Genomic DNA, 19547 nt, shown 5'->3' with positions numbered 1-19547 from the left:
AGGTTAAATATAAACAAGAGGTGCATGTCCAGTGGTATCAAGCGCCAGAGGCTGGTGTGAGGCGACAACCATCCCTTATATCATGTAAGACATTCGAAACGAATCTGAAATTCAGATTTACACGCCCAAAAGAGTGGCTATCCTATCTGTCAGGGAGAAATAATACATAGATGGTATCCCAGCTATCAGGGGAGAAATGAATAATAGGTGGTATCCCAGCTATCAGGGGAGAAACAATTGAGAGATGGTATCCCAGCTATCAGGGGAGAAACAACTGAGAGATAGTATCCCAGCTATCAAGGGAGGTATAAATAATAGATGGTATCCCAGCTATCAGGGGAGAAACAGCTGAAAGATGGTATCCCAACTATCAGGGGAGAAATAATTGAGAGATGGTATCCCCTCCATCGGGGGAGAAACAGTCGAAGATGGATGGTACACCATTTATCAGAAGACGGTGTGAGGATGTAGACGTCAACAATGCTAATACAGGTGATGACAATCCTAATGAATTACCGGTAGCAAGTATTCGAGAATCGGAATAAAACAATCAAAGACGTGCCATTCAACATTATATATAATCGAGAGGAAGTTGCGTTCTCGACATGGAAAAGAAGTTAGATGCACAAAGACCAAATAGCAGAGATACGTGAAAAAGTTCACGGGCACCGGGTCAAGACATCAGGATGCAGACGATCAAATACAAAACTACCGAAAGAATGGTGGAATGCCTGAAAGAGCAGGCGATCTAGGAAGCTACTTATAACAAATCCAGATATTACAATGAGACGAACAAATCGGTTAAGACAATGTGTTGAAGTGTTTCAGAAGGTGTTATTATTGCGTGGTGAATCGAGTAGACTTGTGAATTGTGCAGACACATTGAATTGGTTAATAGATAGATTCACAGTAAAGCACGTATTATACAGCCAAGGAAAATAAGACTAAGTATGTTATGCTGCGGAAGACCTGAGATGCTATTCCTGTTGCTGCACGAGGGAGAACAGAAATAATTTTACCCACTTCGATCCGATCCTATAAGTTACCGAAACCCCAGATCTACAGATTTATATTACAGTTAAATATATTATTATGGTACAAGGAATACAAGGACGAAAGTATGTGCGAGATAAGCGGAGGAAACGTTGACAGGCTACGAGCATCTTGGTGTTATGTATATGCGGTGACTAGAGCATCTGGCTTAAGAAATCAAAAGAAAAGTCAAACCATCAATGGTGATCAATAGATACGTTGGTTTAATTCGTTGAGATATATATGACGATAATGAACTTTCCATTAACGGTAAACGTAAAGATAAAGTCAGGGGAGTGTTCGCATATATATGTATTACATTCATGGTGTGTTGGTAGTGCGGTGGAAAATTCCAGTACGGAGGGAAAATTTTCCATCCTGTCTCGTCGAACCTTTCATTAAAATGAATTTATAGTTTATATATGTTTATCTTCTTGTATGAAATAAGGGTCTTGATAGAAATAATACATATCATATATTATAAGATATCTTCGATAGAGAAGTTTCCATAGAGGCTTAAATCAAGAGTATATCTATTTAAGACCAAATCTTAGTACGCGGGCAAACCTTTAGTTTGAGTCAAATTAATAGGTGCGAACACATTCTTAATTTTTTTTTTTTCATCAATTAATTCTAATTCTTCTTCCAATTCTTCTTCTTCTTCCTTCTTCTTCTTCTTAAAGTTAAAAAATTATAATTTTACATCAATGATGAAATTATTAACAGCATTTGCATTAATTACATCAATCTTCTATTTCTTCTTTAGTCAATTTGTATCTGCAGGTTCAACTGAACTTCCAGAAAATCCCCCAATTACCAACAAAGTTTTCTTTGATATTGAAGAAGATGGTAAACTGATTGGTAGAATCACCATTGGTTTATTTGGAACAATTGTTCCTAAAACAGTTGAAAATTTTAGACAATTGTCTACCTCAACTGATCCAAAATTTGGATATACTGGTTCTATTTTCCATCGGGTTATTCCTAAATTTATGATTCAAGGTGGTGATTATGAAACTGGTCAAGGTTATGGTGGTAAATCAATTTATGGTGGGAAATTTGAGGATGAAAATTTTCAATTGAAACATGATAGACCATATAGATTATCAATGGCTAATGCTGGTAAAAACACAAATGGTAGTCAATTTTTCATTACTACCGTGATTACTAAATGGTTAGATAATGCTCATGTTGTATTTGGTGAAGTTATTGACGGATTTGAAGTGATTGATTATATTGAAAAAGTCAAAACCAGTCGTGGTGATCGTCCAGTTAAGGAAATCAAGATTGCGTTATCTGGTGAAATTGAACTTGAACCAGAAGTCAAACAACAACAACAAGAAGAAACGATTGAAAAGATTCAAGATGAAAAGGTGATTAAAGATGAACTTTAAATTTTACTTTATTTCTTTTGTTAAGTATAATCTAATTAAGAATTATATATAATGTACAAGTTTTAATCCTCTTCAAGATTTACTTTGACCCCCAACATCTCAACTGTACTTCCCTTTCCATATAATGGAATATCATCAAGATAAACTTGCTTACTCTCATTATCATTTTCAATATTAAAACTAGGATTACCATTTATACTAGGTATCTTCTCGGTTACCGATTGAACAACAGTATTCAACAAATTGTCATAAGCACCACTAGTAATTTCAACATGAGAACTTACATTTACCAAATTATTTGAAACAGTACTTGCAGGAACTGCGCTAGTAGGTCCAGTAACAGGACCAGGTGTAGGCATGGGAATTGGAGTCATGGTATTCACCGCATTTGTATTTGAAACTGTCATTGATGCTGATTTCGGTTGAAGATTCAGATGATTTGTCATTAATGAGGATGATGTAATTGACATGGCATGGCTACTTACATTATGGATTGAATTATTATAAGAATGACCTCCATCCAGAATATGATAACTTGTCATTTCTCCAAGAAGATCAATTGAATTCCGTAATGATAATACACTAGCCAATAGTCTAGATGAGAGCACATCATATATCCTAGGTGCTTGATATACATTGGCTCCTATTATATAATAATCTTGTAATGTAAAAGTATTGGTTGGATCTAATCTTGTTTGTTTTCGTACAATCCAAAAATCAGGTTCTCGAGTATATGCAATCACAAATTCAATTCCAGTCATTTCTGAAAGTCTTGATTGGAAATATTGTTGGAAAGACATCCCTATTGGGATTTGGATTTGTTGATATTGAAATTGCATCATTAATACTTGATTATTTGATGTTCGATCATAAAATGGTGAAAGGGCAAAATATTCCAATACATTATTCGTATGTAATCCTCTCTCTTGAATGAATTCTGGTGACTTCCATTGTATTTCATCTAACGCTTCCATCTTATTGTTGATTTCGTATATATATATATCTATCTATATAGAATATCTATAGAGAAGTGATGTAAGGAGAACTTAACTTAACGGAAAAATTCTTTGGTATAAATTAATATTCCTGATTACGTAATCCATACAACAACTGTCAAAATTTATGTTCAATCTACATCTTCCAAGAATCGTTCAATCTCTTCTCTCAACCAATCAGCCTCCTTCTTCATCACCTCCTCACTCCTAGCACTCCTCTCTTCATCCTTCTTACTCAACGCATTGACACTTCCCAGTTCAATATATAACTTTTTCCTGGTTTCGAATTGTTGATATAATACCTCAAGATCATATTTCTCCAATTTCGTATATATACTATCCCCATATCCATCACTTGAATATCGGGGTATGATATGAGTATGTAAATGCGGCACCGACTGTCCCGATTCTGGTCCATCTTGAATGGCAATATTTAATGCATCGGCAGCATAAGTCCGTTGAATAAATTTATGAATTAGTTGTAGGGTATTCATATAATCAACGGATTCATCAGGGGTTAAATCCCCGAATCGTAATACGGTGGTTCGAAGCGGGACGATTAGTACATGTCCTGGGACTAATGGTTTTATATTCACTAATGCATATGTATATTTTGATTTATAAAATACTTGATGGGTTACTAAGAATTTATAAAAATAGATTTCGGTAGTTGATGCAGCAACTGTTGTTGCTGTAGTATTTAGTAAGGTTGTTCCTATTGACATTTTTTAATTCTGAAGTTTTCATGGAAGGACAAATGATGGTTTAAAAGAAATCTCAATCTCCTTCCCAACTCGTTGGTTGTTTTTATTTTTTCTTTTACCCCAAACCAGGATAAAATCGGATGACTTTTTCCGCATATTTTTCGATGAGATTTTGTAGGATTAAACCTAATAACGAGATACATTAACGTCCTTTATGATCCAACTCTACAAAAAAAACGGATCATGGTAATTTCAATGCATTGGAATGGAATTCTCAGACTATTGTCTCTGATTGGATAAAAATTTCCACATCAATTAATGGAACTTGGCTTTTTTTATCAAGTGAACCGTCACCTCATAGCTATTCAGGAAGGTTCTTCAAGAAAGGCATCCAATAACGTGTCGGCCAAGCAGTTTATGAAGAGAGATTAAAGTAAATTGAAGATAAAAAAACAAAAAAAAACGTATTTCAATTCATTCGGAAACTCATTCCGATACCGTAGAAAAGCCTTCCACGGGTAACATGGTTTCCCAGCCTAACGTGGGCAAATGTTCTTAGTAAAACTAATTACCAAATCATTGTTCTATAAATAATACATTTCTATTATAATTATAAATCTAGCAAAAGATATACTGACAAAAAGAGATAAACATAAGTTAAAGCTATATACGGATTTGAAAACTTAATTGACTTTGGTGAAGTATTCTTTAGAAGATTCAACTTCTGGCTTAATGGTTTCAGCACCTGGTTGCCAATTGGCAGGACAAACTTCTCCATACTTTTCAGTGAATTGGAAAGCTTCCAATAATCTTAAAGATTCATCAACAGATCTACCAACTGGTAAATCATTAATGGTAATTTGTCTCAAGTTACCCTTTGGATCAATTAAAAAGATACCTCTTAAAGCAACACCTTCTTCTGGAATCAAGACACCGTAATCTTTAGATAAAGAGTGATTAGTATCAGCAACTAATGGAATGTTAATTGGACCTAAACCACCATCTTTTCTAGCAACATTAGTCCAAGCTAATAAAGAATATTCAGAATCAGTAGAAGCGAATAAAACTTCACAATCTCTTTCTTTGAATTTTTGAACAGCTTCAGAATAAGCAATGATTTCAGTTGGACAAACAAAGGTGAAAGCTAATGGAATAAAAGCTAAAAGAACCCATTTACCTTTATACTGTTCTAAAGAAACTTCTTCAAAGACACCATCAATAACGGCGGTTTTCTTGAAAGATGGGGCTGGCTTTTGGATAGTTGGAGACATTATTGTTTATTACTGATCTGTGATATTGAATTGAATTGGAAATTGAAACAAGAAGGAAAAGGAAAGGAAAAAGAAGGAAAAAGAAAAAATAGAATAACGGAATTCAATGGTCAATTTATAGTTTTTCTTTTTTCATCATCGTTTTCTCTTTAAGTTTCGCGTATAATAATCTGATTTCCATTATTTTTTAATTGAGAAGAAAGAAACTGAAAAATTCGAAAAAAATCTCGAAACATTTTTAATTTAAAAAATTTTATGAGAAAGAAAGTCTAGAAGGTCCGCTTTATTACTAAAACAAGTAAGCAACTATAAATACACAAAAATGAAACCCACAGTAAAAAACTACACTACCGCGACATTTAACAAGCATATTACATAAATTTATATGAACACGAGATCTCTTTATATAAGCTTAGTAATTAGCCAATGACAATCCCGATTCGGTTTATTACAAATCAAAAAGCTATCTTTTGTCTCAGTTATACATATAATCATAGAAACGGGCTTTGGGTATGACTTTTCAAAAGGGCAACTTACAGATTATCAACATCTCATCATCATCGCAAGTAGTAAACCACAACCCGTCGTTCCCATCGGTGAAAAAATGTCGTTCGTTCTCGGTGCATTGTCGGTGTGGCCACCGTTTGCGACATTTCTCAAACGCCACAGTTTGGGTTTGTGTCATATGCCGTTTCTCGGAGATCCTCCGAAATGATTATGGGACGAACAGACTGGACCAATTGACGATGGATGTTTTCGTTAGAGTGATTGGATTGAGGAACGACATAAATAGGAACACAGTTGGAATACTATAAACAACTAAACTTACTCATCATTTCCACAATAAAACTACATTCTATTAGGTATACTTACAACAAATCTACATATCTAAGTACGCTTTTTCTTCACTCTATCCCAAACACTACCGGGCTTCCTTTTTCTGGAAGTAGTAGAACTTATTGATCTATCATTATTAAATATCGACCAATCTTCCCCAGCAAATTGATTAGCCATGTCTCTTTGTTTTTGTTTAAATGATTTCTTAGTTTGATTCTGAGGTAATCTAATAAAGTTACTTTCCTCATATGTTTGGATTTCTCTTTCCTTATTACGATCATGTTGAGTCTTAACACCTCCTCTACCATGATCCACAATAGTTGAACCAATGGAAGCTTCCAAACTTGGCATATCTGATTGTTCATTAAGATATTCTTCCATACTTTGTAATTTACGATTCTTGTTGGATTTGTCTTTAGCATCAATATCTCTAATTGCCAGAGGTGGAGCCATGGCAGAAATCTTAGGTGGTTTATATTTCTCGTTAGATTCTGTAGTGAGTGCGGATGTGGATTTCGTTTTGGTTGATTTAGGTGCCAATTTAGCCAAAGCGGCAGCATCTGGTCTATATGCCAAATTATCATCCTCTGATTCTTCATCTTCACTATTATCACCTTCTTCTTCTTCATCTTCGTCATCTTCGCTTCCAGATTTATGATGTAATTTTTCTTCAATCTTGGCTTCATCAGCTTCCATTCTTCCATATGCACGAACCATCTTATCCAACTGATAATTTATCTTCTTTTCTAATGGTTTCACCCCTTTTTCAAGACAGACACGTTGAACAATTGTTCGTTTAATGGCTTCCAATCGATGCTTTTCCCCATTCTCTTCTTCATCCTGAGAAATTCTCTCAATTTGTCCTAAAACTACCAAAGCAAGATTAGTAACATATGAAGCTAATGCTTGGTTCTTTAATGACAATAATGAAACCCCTTCGATTTGTTTCGTTCCTGTCTTGGATAACAATGTGTCGATTAGTTCTGGATGAGTTTTGGTTGTTGATTTTGTAGTTTGGATTAATTCTTCTACTGATGTTTTGGTAGCGTTTATGGATGTTATTATCTCGTTCAAAAGTTTATCTACGTCTGCCATTATTGATGTGTGTGGTTGTTGGGCTGTATATATGATGAGTTTGTAGTTAAAAAAATTTGACTTAAAGAAAAAGATTTATGAGATGGATTCGATGGGATAAAAAAATATTACGTAAGAACTGGTTGATCCTTACGTAATACTCATTTTTATTTTTGATTTCTTTTTTGTTTTGTTAAAAAATTATGCGAAGAGATTAAAGAAAATTATTTCACTTCTAATTCAACTTCTAATTAGATCATTAGCAATAGACCATTTATAGAAAAACATAGAATAATCTTTAATCATGCCTCAAAACGAATATATCGAACAGCACATAAAACAACATGGTAGACGATTAGACCACGAAGAAAGAAAACGTAAGAAGGAAGCCAGAGAAGGTCATCGAATTGCTAAAGATGCTCAAACCTTAAAGGGATGGAAGGGTAAACAATTCGCCAAGAAGAGATATAGTGAAAAGGTAGCCATGAAGAAGAAGATCAAGGCTCATCAAGAATCTAAAATCAAAGGTCCTTCTACTCCAAAAGTTGATGATGGTGAAGCTTTACCTACATATTTATTGGATCGTCAAACTGGAAATACTGCAAAAGCTATTAGTTCAAGTATTAAACAAAAAAGATTGGAAAAGGCAGATAAATATTCAGTTCCATTACCTAAAGTTAGGGGTATTTCTGAAGAAGAAATGTTTAAGGTTATTAAAACCGGTAAATCAAAGACTAAATCTTGGAAGAGAATGATTACAAAACATACTTTTGTAGGAGAAGGTTTCACTCGTAGACCAGTCAAGATGGAAAGAATTATTCGTCCTGCAGCATTAAGACAGAAGAAGGCTAATGTGACTCATCCGGAATTGGGTGTGACTGTTTTCTTACCTATTTTGGGTGTGAAGAAGAATCCTCAATCACCAATGTATACACAATTAGGGGTTTTAACTAAAGGTACAATCATAGAAGTTAATGTCTCTGAATTGGGATTGGTTACTGCTGGTGGGAAAGTTGTTTGGGGTAAATATGCACAAATCACAAATGAACCTGATAGAGATGGATGTGTAAATGCTGTTTTGTTGGTATAAAAATCTTTTATAAATATTATAATTCTACATATATTCTGTACATTAATTATACAATCTTTTTTTAGTCATTAAATTCGTTATCAAATAAATCAAGGCATAATATATTCTTCTTTCCAATTGATCTAAACCCACAATTCAATATCAATTTGGCATTTTCACGAATAATTTCCCATTGACTAGTCATTAATTTCGTTCCTATTAAAAAGCAAAGACCACTAATATTTTGTTTATTAGAAATCTGGGGTAGCAAATCACAGTATTTAGCCAACATTTCATTAGCAGATATCTTTGTATTTTCATCTGAACTTTTCAAACTATGTAAGTTGAATTGTTTATGGAGATTAAATTTCCTCAAATTAGTTAAAAACTCTTGTCTAACCCGATTTAAATATTGATATCCATCTTCGGCACAATATTGTCTCAATTCAGAATATTGCTTTTGATTCAACCGGACTTGTGTCAGATACATCACATCTTCATCATCTTCTTCAGTTTCCTTCTCAATCTCACCAAATCTCTCACTCTCCCGGCCACACTTCGTAAAACAATAACACCACAATACCAATGTCGCAATCGAAATCGCATACATACAATCATAATAATCTGCATTACTATTCCAATTCAAAAACCCGCCTTGATTAACACTCAACCCATCATGATCATCTGGATCTACGGGGCTTAACATCAATTGCCATAATAACAAATAACAATGCACAACACTTCTTAGATTAGTTAATTCATTTATATTCTTATTCTTATGATGACTGATATTCCCACCCCAAATATTCGACAATTTTCTCTGGACGATATAATGATCTTTCATGGTGGCCCTCACACTTTGATTTGCCGGGGATCCACCAAAGATGGCAATATCGTAATGATTTATATCGGATAACCCGATGATTTGCACTAGGTAATACATCGGTAATGGTACTTCTAAATTATGTAAATCATTATAGATGGATATTTTGGAGTTGGATAAGTTGGAATGATTGCTATAATAATATTGCATAATGGAATAGTTCCAATTATCAAATGCTTTTATCAAGATTTCTTTCCAGACTTTAGATTTGTTGGTGGTGATGATTCCATTGGATGTAAGAAGTGAAGAACTATTTTGAAGATCTGTTTGTTGCATTTGATATAAAATAGACACTAAACCGGCTAAAAGGATCTTACGAGTGAATATTGATAATTTGGATTGGATTTTAAAATCAGAATCTTTATATGGTTTAAGTAATTTTTTTAATACATTTAAAAAACTTTCACCATTCCTAATTTTAATTGATGTATTTGATTGACTATTAAGTTTCTTTAAATCTGATTGAAGCTTCTTTTGACGTTTTACCAATTTTTTAAAACTTCCATTTATTTCTTTTGATTCCCATAAATATTCATCATCACAAGGTAAATTCAATAATTGTAATTGATAAAACATAATCGCCGGATTATGTCTAAATTTCACATAATCAATAATATCAACATAAAATATCATAAACGTGATTCTCTTCATACTTTCACTATCTCTCCATTTCCAAAACAATTCGGCATCCGAATTCTTTTCCATCTCTTTCGGATCCACAACCTCCACCACCCCTTCCATATCCTCTTCCCCGGCACTCGTATTCGATCCACTACCAGCATTGCTCCTCCCTCCATTTCTCCCACCCTTCATAACCGCGGGATTTCCACCCAAGGCCGGAGACCGACGTAATAATTGCACCATGGTTCCATGATGGACATGTCCCCGTTCATGCATTCTCCGATTAAGGAAATTCTTCTCAATCCATTCCAACATCGCCAAACTCTGCAATATCCAGACCTGAACTGGTGATTTGAATTCATCATGTTGAAAAATCGCAAATCGGAGTGGTTTACTAATGAGCAAGGTGAATTTGAATTCGGGTGATTTTTGGTGGGTTTGTCCAAGTGATTCGGCAATATCGGGACAACTATAAACCGAACCGATGAGAATCATGGAGATGACTAATAATGGATCACAATCTTTTGTATCAAATGATGGTCGATGGAGGATCATGAATTGTGGATGGAAGATGGTCCAGTAGATTGAGATATAGTAAGATAATCGATCTTCGATTGTATATCTGTCGGTTTCTGGTTTGAATATTTCCGAAATCATTTCTCGAGATATGGACCCCCCAAGACATTTTAGAATTGAATCTAAAAGAAGACAATCTATAAAATAATGGGGATTTTTTTCAAGATTACATTTCTCAGCATGATGAATTAATTTAGCTTCAAATGGATCTAGACCATTTTCCACATCTGGACAATAATAGGGAGACGTATTTGATTCATTCGTGTTTGTTGGCGAAGTCGATGATGCGGTATTTAGACTAAGATATGAAGCATATTGCGCTCGAGCTAAATTATTATTATTACCACCACCACTATCTTGTCCCAGTTGTTGTTGACCAGGTGGCATCAAATTCCCCCTTGGATCAGAAGGTAAGGCAGCCCTTAAAAAGATTTCATCAAGTGGATTATCATCATTTTGGAATATATTCACATCTTGAAATCCATAGTTTCCTGATATACTATTATTATTAAACCCCGGATCGACAGGGAAATTGCTTGGATTCAGAAGTTGCGTTTGCATGAATTGAGATTCTGTATATGGTGTAGGAAATCCCAATGGTGTTGGTGGAAGCATGCCTGGAGTACGACCCAAAAATTGTTGCAGTGGAGGAGGAGGTAGTCGTGGCGATGCAGCTGGCGCAGGTTGAACCGTTTGAGGAAGCACTGGCTGTGGTGGTGGTGGTTGTTGGAAACCTGAATCTGACTTTTCGGATTTCGTTGGATTAGGTGGTGAATCAGTGAATAACCAAGACAAAATATCATTCTGGGTTTGACCAGTGGGAGCTCCATATGCCTTATACAAATCATTCAAGTTTTGAGATTGGTTAAATGGCAGTTGTTCTTGAACAGGGTACATTTGAAATTGCGAAAGCGGGGTTGGCTGTCTCTGATGAGAAGCTGTTGGTTGTGCAGGGAATAAATGATTAATTGGCTGATTGGGATAAGTTTGTTGAGGTGGAACATGTTGTTGTGGCATCTCGGGTATTTGTGGTTGTGGAGGTACGGATGACATTGACCCAATGGGACTTGGTTCAATTATATGAGGGGTAGAATGTAGTGAACTAGTAGCAGAATGCATAGGAGGTGGATGTGATAATGGACCCATCATTGCTGGTGGTTGTCGTGGTTGTGGCTGTGGTTGGGGTGGTATTATTTGTATTAGATTAGGATCCATCTTTGCACGATGACTAGGATATTGTAAGTCATTCACTTCTTCGACCGTCAGGGGCTTTTCATCACCGGTGAATTCCAGATCACGACGAATTGTTCTCCCAATAGAATCACTACTGCTTGAGGCCATACCACTAGTTCCCATAGTAGATATAGTCATCATACCTTCCTCATCAGTCTCGCTATTTTGTCGCAGCAGATGACCATCACCCATCTCTAAATGACGTCTATAATGTCGTTCTTTCAAATCCTTCCTAACAAATGTCTTGGAACATATTTTACCATTTGAAAGTTGGAATTCACAAGTAAAAACTTCTTTTGGTTCATGATTCAAATTATGTCTTGCTAAATGATCTGAACGACTAAATACTTTATCACAATGTTGACAGGGGAAAGTGCCAAGGGTTCTCTTTTTCTTTCTTGGTGGAGGTCGTGTCGACGATCTCGATTCATCTATGCTTGTTGATTGTTGGGCCATTGTTTCTAAAGCACACGCTTGTCGTATCTAAGTGATATAAACTTGCTTAGAGATAATTGGGGATTGTTTGGTTGTAAAAAAAAAAAATGGCAACCCTTTGTTTTTTCAAAAAGGGTTTGATAGTTACGATTAAGTTTTTTTTTGTTTTAGATTCCTTTGTCTGTCTGAAATGTCAGGATGGATAAAATTTTGTGTCTGGGGATTTATAAAAATTTGTAAGACACAGGAAAAATGTCGATGTGGCAAGTGTTATTTCCCAAAAACAAAAAATAATTGTCGGACAAATGTCGTGACTCTGTGTTCTTTGTTCTCTGCATAACTACAAAAGGGTTTAAAGAATCGCGAATTATAATTAAGGCTCATAAAGTACGAAAAAGTTAAGATTTACACGTATGAGACACAAGGTAACATCCTAGTTGTAGTATGCAAAATGAGATATAGACTATAGATACTTGATAGAGACTTTCATCAATGTTCTAAGACTACTCTAGAAAATCATCAAAGAAAACACTGTATCTAATTACAAATGGGTGCAAAAAACACAAAATCTAGAAAATGGTATCAAAAATGTTTCTATTGTAAAATCCAAAAATAAATAAAACTATATAAACTTCTCACATCAATTCTTGAACAAACTTATTATAAATGACTTGATCTACCGGTAGACATCTATTTACCTTTATCACATTAATATCATCACTAAATCTTAATTGTTTCTTTATATGGGATAATTCCAATGAAATATCATCAATTATATCATTCATTTGTCTTGGTATTCTTTTAGGAGAAATGATTGGTTTCTTTCTATCTAATCGGTAAGATTCATTGCTTTCTAGTGCTACTAACTTACGTGGTTGCTCTTGTATTTCTTCTTGTTCTTGTTCATTATCATCGTCATCGTCATCATCGTCATCATATTGTTCATTCATGATATCTTTGGTGAAATAATATTTAAACCGAAAGAAATTTATTATGAATGCATTCAACACTAAAGAATCATCATCATTGAAATAAATATCAAAGAAATAATCTTGATCATAATATCGATAATTCTTAACATTTAATTTCCAAATTTTATAATATTTATTATAAAGCTTGGGATTTACTTCAGGACAATTTTCGTTAAGATTAATGATATTATGGAAATAATCAACTAATCCTTCAATTTTCATTTCTTCATATTTTTCAACAAATAATTCTCGTAGTTTATCAATAATTATCAGTTTATATTGTTTATGAAGAACTTTTTCGTAAACTTGATCGGCATCAATATCACCAAATGATTCAAAGAAATAATTAACAACATAATTTCTAATTTCATCAAATTTTTCATCATGAACAACTGATGAAAATTCATGTTCAATATAATGAAATAATTTATTTTTGGCTAAATAATATAATTGATTTGAATTATGGGAAGCTTTATTATTAGAATGATGATTATCATTCTTATTATGTTTTAATGAAGGTTTAGGTGGATCAACAGGACAAATGATTGGACTTGGTGGAATATGGAAATCTTCTTCTTCAGTAGCTATAAGATCTTTATCTATATAATCCATGACGTCATCTTGTATGCTTGAGTTTTCAGACAGACACAGACAAGAATCACAATCACTACAATCATAATCACAGTCACCACCACCACAACCATCATCATCATCTATTAGTTGTTCATTATTATTATAATCATCATCGTATGAATTGTCTGTATTTGCAATTGCTAAAAAAATAGTTAAATTTAATTGTTGTTTAATAAGTGTGGGAGTATCTAATAAATGTGGATTATCACATTGATTAAATGGGAATCGTGTATACATCGTGTGTTTGTATGTTTATGGGTGTTATCTATATATATATGTTATATGGCTAGTATCATTACTTGATGATAGAAGAAGAAGAAGAAGAAGAAAGCAAGGGAGTAATAAATATTTCATGGAATTGTCGTTGCATTAAGAATTAAATAAATATTTAAATTCTTTTTTTTATTTTTTATTTTTTTATGCATCTTTATTTTTTTTTTAACAAGAAATAGAAATTTTGGGGGAAAATCAAAGAAATTATTTTCTCTTCGGATTTTTTGGACCCACGGGGGGATTGAGTCACGGGATCAACTGTTACAGCACAACTGGTGATATTTCTTAGTAACATCACACCAAACCAACCAAACTGTCACGTGGGTAGGGTTTACTTACACTTCCAATTTATTCCGTCTTCTTTTTCACTAGTTTGAAGTGGGTTTTAATGGAAATGTGTGAATGTGTGAATGCGTACATGTCGTAAACTGAAATTGTAATTTTTCCGAACCTTTTCGCTACCGTCGGAGCAACGCAAAAAAGTGTACGGGGGGATCATTCGATTTGGGTTTTCTTTTTCTCATCAAATATTTTTCAGTCATATGTAAGTAATATGAGGTGTAATCTTACAGTAACGTAGATTTTGGCGATTTATATCCATGTGTACAGAATACATGATCTACAAGACTGTTTTATTTTTAGGGTGATGTAAATATTGATTTATTTATTTATTTATTATGTATTATTAGGTTTTAAACATTCATTTGGTTTTAATTTATTTGATTGGTTAGAAATTCATAAAGTCTTTATTTTAAATTGCTCTGCATAATCTCTAATAGTTATTAATTTATTATTATTCTGTTAAAATTTTCATGAAACAGGTGACTTATCACCACAACCTCATCGCACGAGTCCCAAGGCGGGATCCATCCCTTTGTCAAGAATATAGTCAAACGATTATTGAACAAAACTTCATTTTGATCATTTAATCCAGAAAAAAACAAGTAAAGAAATCAATCACCAATTTGAACTCAGAATGTAGAATGTAAGTTCACCTAAATTTTTAAGGTTTATCGAAATTACTTCTCCACTTTTTCTTGCGGGAATATCGTAGCGTAGAGATGATAAAGTAGCCAAGCGCGATGTTTTACAGAATTGGTATCATTTACGTCCCCCCAACAAACTTCGCGTCCGTAGGTAACTACTGTATTATCCTTCAATCATATAACCCTTTCAAAAGACCACTTCCCCCTTTGGGTAAGGATTCTTAAGAATCCTTCCAGCCCCCCGAAGTCATCAAATGGTTTGTGGGCTGATTATGCTTTTTCATACAGACAAATATCATATCCTTGTGGCTTGTATTTGTATGAGCCCGTTCACAAAATCTCACACATTGGGATACAACAATAACAACAAGTATGGGGTCATTTACGATAAATGATAGCGATAAGGAAAAAGCAAAGTTCTAGAACTCGTCTAAGTGATGTGAGTGAACAAAGAATTAGTACATGACAATTTTTTTGCGATAAATTAGACAACGTGCGTACACTTTCGTCGTGAATTATGGGGTAGGCGCGGCTGGGGTAATCTCATAAAAGTTCTTTATTCTCGGTGTTTAGAAGCAAGAACGTAATCAACAGCTTTTTATCCATAATGGTGACAATGTAGTTGTTGTTGTCACATGTGAACGAGTGGGAGTAGGTACAAGTAATTAGTGTTTGTCTTATCAGTTTTGATCATATTTCTAAACAACCATATTTGCGTTTTGCATCCTTAATAGCGGTGACTGATATGGATATGCCTCTTCGAGCATTACCGGACTTGTCTTTCATACGCGAGGATATCATTCTGCTTATTGTCTTTGCTCTCTTGATCGATGCTTCGTACTGTTGCTTAACCTGCCGTTCTTGGCTTGGTAGCAACGAATGTACAATGTCTGAAAAAGTAAGTATTCCAAAACTACTCTTTGGAAATCGATATACTTTGAAACAGTGACTATAACCGAAGTAGAGATTACAAACAATTCCCATTCCAAAGATCTTTCCAGTTGTTCGAAAACATATCGTTGAAACTCCGTATATTTAGTTAAGAGTTTTCGCAATTTTTTTTTTGCTGCAATTTCGCAAAAAATGCTTGATTCTCCGAAAGCAAGCAGCTAATCAATAAAATTAAAAATATTGACTTCGGAAGAACGGCAAATGAATGGCAGCAACCAGTTCGGAATAGAGCCAGAGAAGTTACGGTCATGCAAATGGTATCAGGGTTGTATTAGTGTCCGCTATCTAGGCTATGACCTATACAAAATACAAAACAGAAACAAAAAAAAAGAAAAATCTAAAAATAGCATTTGACAACAAGTCAAATAGCTGTAACAAAACTTATACCAAGATTTATCAACCAGATTTTGAAGACCAATACTTACTTACAACGATTCTCCAAAAATAGAAACTCATGTATTCAACTATGATAACCTCTTATTCTTGTTATATACTCGTGTGAGTCACATATATTCTCAAGTCGTACAATGTTGATACGCGTTTCGAATATCCCCTAGACACGTCAAAGCCTTGCGTCCATTGTTGCACAAAAAAAAAAAAGAAATTTTCATACATTTCCAGTATTAAAAAAAAAAATTAACACATAAATTCAATAACCTTCCCCCTTCATTCTTCTTTCATTTCCTCTTCAGCAACCCACGTTCGTTTTCTAATCAGTCTAGATTGAAATACCACAGCCGTTTCATAACAAAGAAATAGAAAAGAAAAGAGTGAAAAGAATAATACACGATAAGATGGTCCCAGCAAGAAATTTTCGTGTCATATTGACCATTGTTATCTTGATAGGTATAGTCACCTTCATGTTCGGCACCAAGGACACCCTCGGCACCCAGATCCAAAGAATAAAACCCGCAGCTAATGAACAAATCGGGGTGATTCAAGATGCAGTCATGAATAAATTCTCACCCAGTAATTTGAATCAGGATGAATCACCTTCATTAGATGAAGAAGATGTTCCAGGAAGTATCGATGATGATGCTGATTATGGGGAAGCAAAACAAGAGGACGAGAAGAAGAAGGTGGTTGGAGATGAGGATGATGAAAGAGTTGTTAAGCCTAAGAAATATGGAACGACGAATTCTGATGGTGGAAAATCGATCAAGGCAGATTTATCCAATAGTGTCAAGGCTGGTGAGAAAGCACTTCCAAAACAACCTGTCGCCACTGCTGGTGCCGCCGCTGCTGGCGCTGCTGGCGCCGCCGGTGCCGCCACTACTCCTAAATCCGATTGCAACGATATCGAATACGTAGTCATGATCGATGCCGGCTCCACAGGCTCTCGTGTCCACGTATATGAATTCGACACCTGTGTCCAACCACCCCAATTAATCTCGGAATTATTCGAAGCCATCAAACCAGGATTAAGTTCATTCGATACCGATACCGTCGGGGCCGCAAAATCATTAGATCCATTATTGAAAAAAGCAATGGCTAAAGTCCCAACCGCAAAACAAAAATGTACTCCTGTTGCTGTGAAAGCTACTGCTGGATTAAGATTATTAGGGGATGAAAAATCAGGGGCGATTTTGGAAGAGGTTAGACGTCATTTGAGTGATGATTATCCGTTTGCGGTTGTGCCTGAAGATGGAATTAGTATTATGGATGGAAGAGATGAGGGTGTCTATGCATGGATTACTGCGAATTATTTGTTGGGAAATATTGGTGGTGGGTCGAGTAAATTGCCAACTGCTGCTGTTTTTGATTTAGGTGGTGGATCTACTCAGATTGTATTTGAACCTGATTCAAATACGATTATTCCTGAAGGTGAACAAAAATATAAATTCACCTTCGGACAACATGATTTCACGTTATATCAATACAGTCATCTCGGATATGGATTAATGCAAGGTCGTAACAAGATCAACCAAGCTATCTTAACCCAACAAACCAAAGGATTAGAATTAACCAAATATACCAAACAACAACTCAAATCCCTCGAATCAACCCCACAAGCCACCATCGACATCATCAACCCATGCGTGCCCCCAGGATCCACCATCAAAAACGTTCAAATCGAAGTGTCATCCTCCGAAATCTATATTGTCAACATGAAAGCCCTCCTCGAACCTTCCGGAACCCAATGTCGTGCAATTGCAGAACAAGTCTTGAACAAACAACTCGAATGTAAAGTCAAACCATGTTCATTCAACGGGATTCATCAACCATCACTCACGAAAACATTCCCAATTGAATCAGATATGTATATTTTTTCATATTTCTATGACAGGACATTCCCAATTGGGATGCCAACATCATTCACCGTGGAAGAATTGAAAGATATGACTCAAAAAGTATGTAAAGGCACCACCAGTTGGGATGGGTCATTTTTTGGATCACAAGTAGATGAATTGAAGGAAGAACCATATTGGTGTAGTGATTTATCATTCATTACGGCGATGTTACATACTGGTTATGATATTCCGTTGAAGAGAGAGTTGAAGACGGCAAGGACTATTGAAGGGAATGAGTTGGGTTGGTGTCTTGGTGCATCGTTGCCTTTGTTGGATAAGACTAACAAGAAGTGGAAATGTAGAATTGAGAAAATTGATAGTTAGTTAATTAATTAGGTTGATTTTTTTAGAAGTGTTTTTACTGGTCTCTTAATAGACATTTTTATTGTGACTTGTTGATTGTCTCTTGTAAGTTAACAGTTTGAGCAGCATCTGGGAAAGGATAATTGTGTTTACAATGATCAACCGTAAATAAAAGAGGTGTGTACTATTACTTTCCAAGTAAGTACCTATTCGAATACCAAGAAAAACATTAATTCATATTACGCAGATGTCAATGACTCTAGACTCATGGGCCCTTAATGAGAAGGACAACAAAGCTTATTACTAGGGGTGCAAAAATAGCTTATTTCCAGCACTAGAAATATGCACTGTTCAATGACTTGTATGTTTACCTTCATAACTAATTATAATCTTTATTGACAATTGAGATCTTATTATATTGTCAGATCCATAACGGCCCCAACCCCCTTTATTTCAGAGTTTTGATTTCTAACACGTTGGAGATGACATAAACCTTCCCCCCCGGGTGATTTCATTATTCATTTGCTTAGAGTATTTGCTTAGTATTTGCGTTTGTAAAATGGGCGGGGTGTAATACCGAAATCAATACAAATTCGGTAATTCCGAAATAAAATATTTATATTTCAGTGGGGGTGATTTAATTTATCGGAATTTCCGTCGCTAAGCCAAAATAATAAGGAGAAATAAAAAAATTTGGTGATGAGAAAAATAAATTTTAATCATTTTTCGGAGTTTCTTTTTAGGTACGACATTGGTGGAATTATTGGCCGGGGTAAGCGTGTGTGGTGTGTGTCATTGATTAGTCCTATACTTCCGGAACTGGAATTACTTTGACCCTCTCCGCATGTTGATGTTGAAGTATGTCTTGTCTTGCTGGAAGTCAATTCAGAGATCTAGACTAAAGCAAGGCAGAGTAAGGAGTCAGGTACATAAACTAGTAATTGACGGGATTTAAATGTCCGATGGTTTATAGTTTAAGAAAAAAATGTAACTTAAACTTTTGACTAAAAATGTA

The 19547-nt window shown here is 34.9% G+C and overlaps 10 protein-coding genes across 10 annotated transcripts; 4 read left to right on the top strand and 6 right to left on the bottom strand. All coding sequences in view use genetic code 12, as the record gives it.

Moving 5' to 3' along the window:
• Positions 1-783: 783 nt before the first annotated feature.
• J8A68_004662 (uncharacterized protein) lies at positions 784-1246 on the top strand (the record flags this gene model as incomplete). The annotated part of the gene is made up of 2 exons (XM_049408644.1): positions 784-871; positions 975-1246. 2 exons carry the CDS (start codon positions 784-786, stop codon positions 1244-1246), a joined length of 360 nt encoding a protein of 119 aa, XP_049262069.1.
• Positions 1247-1739: 493 nt separating this feature from the next.
• On the top strand, positions 1740-2426 carry CYP5 (peptidylprolyl isomerase family protein; the record flags this gene model as incomplete). Its single annotated transcript, XM_049408643.1, has 1 exon — positions 1740-2426. One exon carries the CDS (start codon positions 1740-1742, stop codon positions 2424-2426), a length of 687 nt encoding a protein of 228 aa, XP_049262068.1.
• Positions 2427-2488: 62 nt separating this feature from the next.
• Positions 2489-3400, bottom strand: J8A68_004660 (mediator of RNA polymerase II transcription subunit 6; the record flags this gene model as incomplete). Its single annotated transcript, XM_049408642.1, has 1 exon — positions 2489-3400. The coding sequence occupies one exon, from the start codon at positions 3398-3400 to the stop codon at positions 2489-2491; it is 912 nt and encodes a 303-aa protein (XP_049262067.1).
• A 152-nt stretch (positions 3401-3552) lies between these two features.
• HNT2 (bis(5'-adenosyl)-triphosphatase) lies at positions 3553-4146 on the bottom strand (the record flags this gene model as incomplete). The annotated part of the gene is made up of 1 exon (XM_049408641.1): positions 3553-4146. The coding sequence occupies one exon, from the start codon at positions 4144-4146 to the stop codon at positions 3553-3555; it is 594 nt and encodes a 197-aa protein (XP_049262066.1).
• Positions 4147-4808: 662 nt separating this feature from the next.
• Positions 4809-5396, bottom strand: J8A68_004658 (peroxiredoxin; the record flags this gene model as incomplete). Its single annotated transcript, XM_049408640.1, has 1 exon — positions 4809-5396. One exon carries the CDS (start codon positions 5394-5396, stop codon positions 4809-4811), a length of 588 nt encoding a protein of 195 aa, XP_049262065.1.
• Positions 5397-6284: 888 nt separating this feature from the next.
• On the bottom strand, positions 6285-7328 carry J8A68_004657 (uncharacterized protein; the record flags this gene model as incomplete). Its single annotated transcript, XM_049408639.1, has 1 exon — positions 6285-7328. The coding sequence occupies one exon, from the start codon at positions 7326-7328 to the stop codon at positions 6285-6287; it is 1044 nt and encodes a 347-aa protein (XP_049262064.1).
• Positions 7329-7611: 283 nt separating this feature from the next.
• Positions 7612-8397, top strand: J8A68_004656 (uncharacterized protein; the record flags this gene model as incomplete). Its single annotated transcript, XM_049408638.1, has 1 exon — positions 7612-8397. The coding sequence occupies one exon, from the start codon at positions 7612-7614 to the stop codon at positions 8395-8397; it is 786 nt and encodes a 261-aa protein (XP_049262063.1).
• Positions 8398-8458: 61 nt separating this feature from the next.
• J8A68_004655 (uncharacterized protein) lies at positions 8459-12145 on the bottom strand (the record flags this gene model as incomplete). The annotated part of the gene is made up of 1 exon (XM_049408637.1): positions 8459-12145. One exon carries the CDS (start codon positions 12143-12145, stop codon positions 8459-8461), a length of 3687 nt encoding a protein of 1228 aa, XP_049262062.1.
• A 614-nt stretch (positions 12146-12759) lies between these two features.
• Positions 12760-13965, bottom strand: J8A68_004654 (uncharacterized protein; the record flags this gene model as incomplete). The annotated part of the gene is made up of 1 exon (XM_049408635.1): positions 12760-13965. The coding sequence occupies one exon, from the start codon at positions 13963-13965 to the stop codon at positions 12760-12762; it is 1206 nt and encodes a 401-aa protein (XP_049262061.1).
• A 2833-nt stretch (positions 13966-16798) lies between these two features.
• On the top strand, positions 16799-18553 carry GDA1 (guanosine diphosphatase; the record flags this gene model as incomplete). Its single annotated transcript, XM_049408634.1, has 1 exon — positions 16799-18553. One exon carries the CDS (start codon positions 16799-16801, stop codon positions 18551-18553), a length of 1755 nt encoding a protein of 584 aa, XP_049262060.1.
• Positions 18554-19547: the final 994 nt, after the last annotated feature.

The sequence above is a fragment of the Hemisphaericaspora subhashii genome (genome assembly GCF_019202705.1).
Source record: "Hemisphaericaspora subhashii strain CBS 10753 chromosome Unknown scaffold122, whole genome shotgun sequence".
NCBI lineage: Eukaryota > Fungi > Ascomycota > Pichiomycetes > Serinales > Debaryomycetaceae > Hemisphaericaspora > Hemisphaericaspora subhashii.
This window is presented reverse-complemented; position numbering and strand designations above follow the sequence as displayed.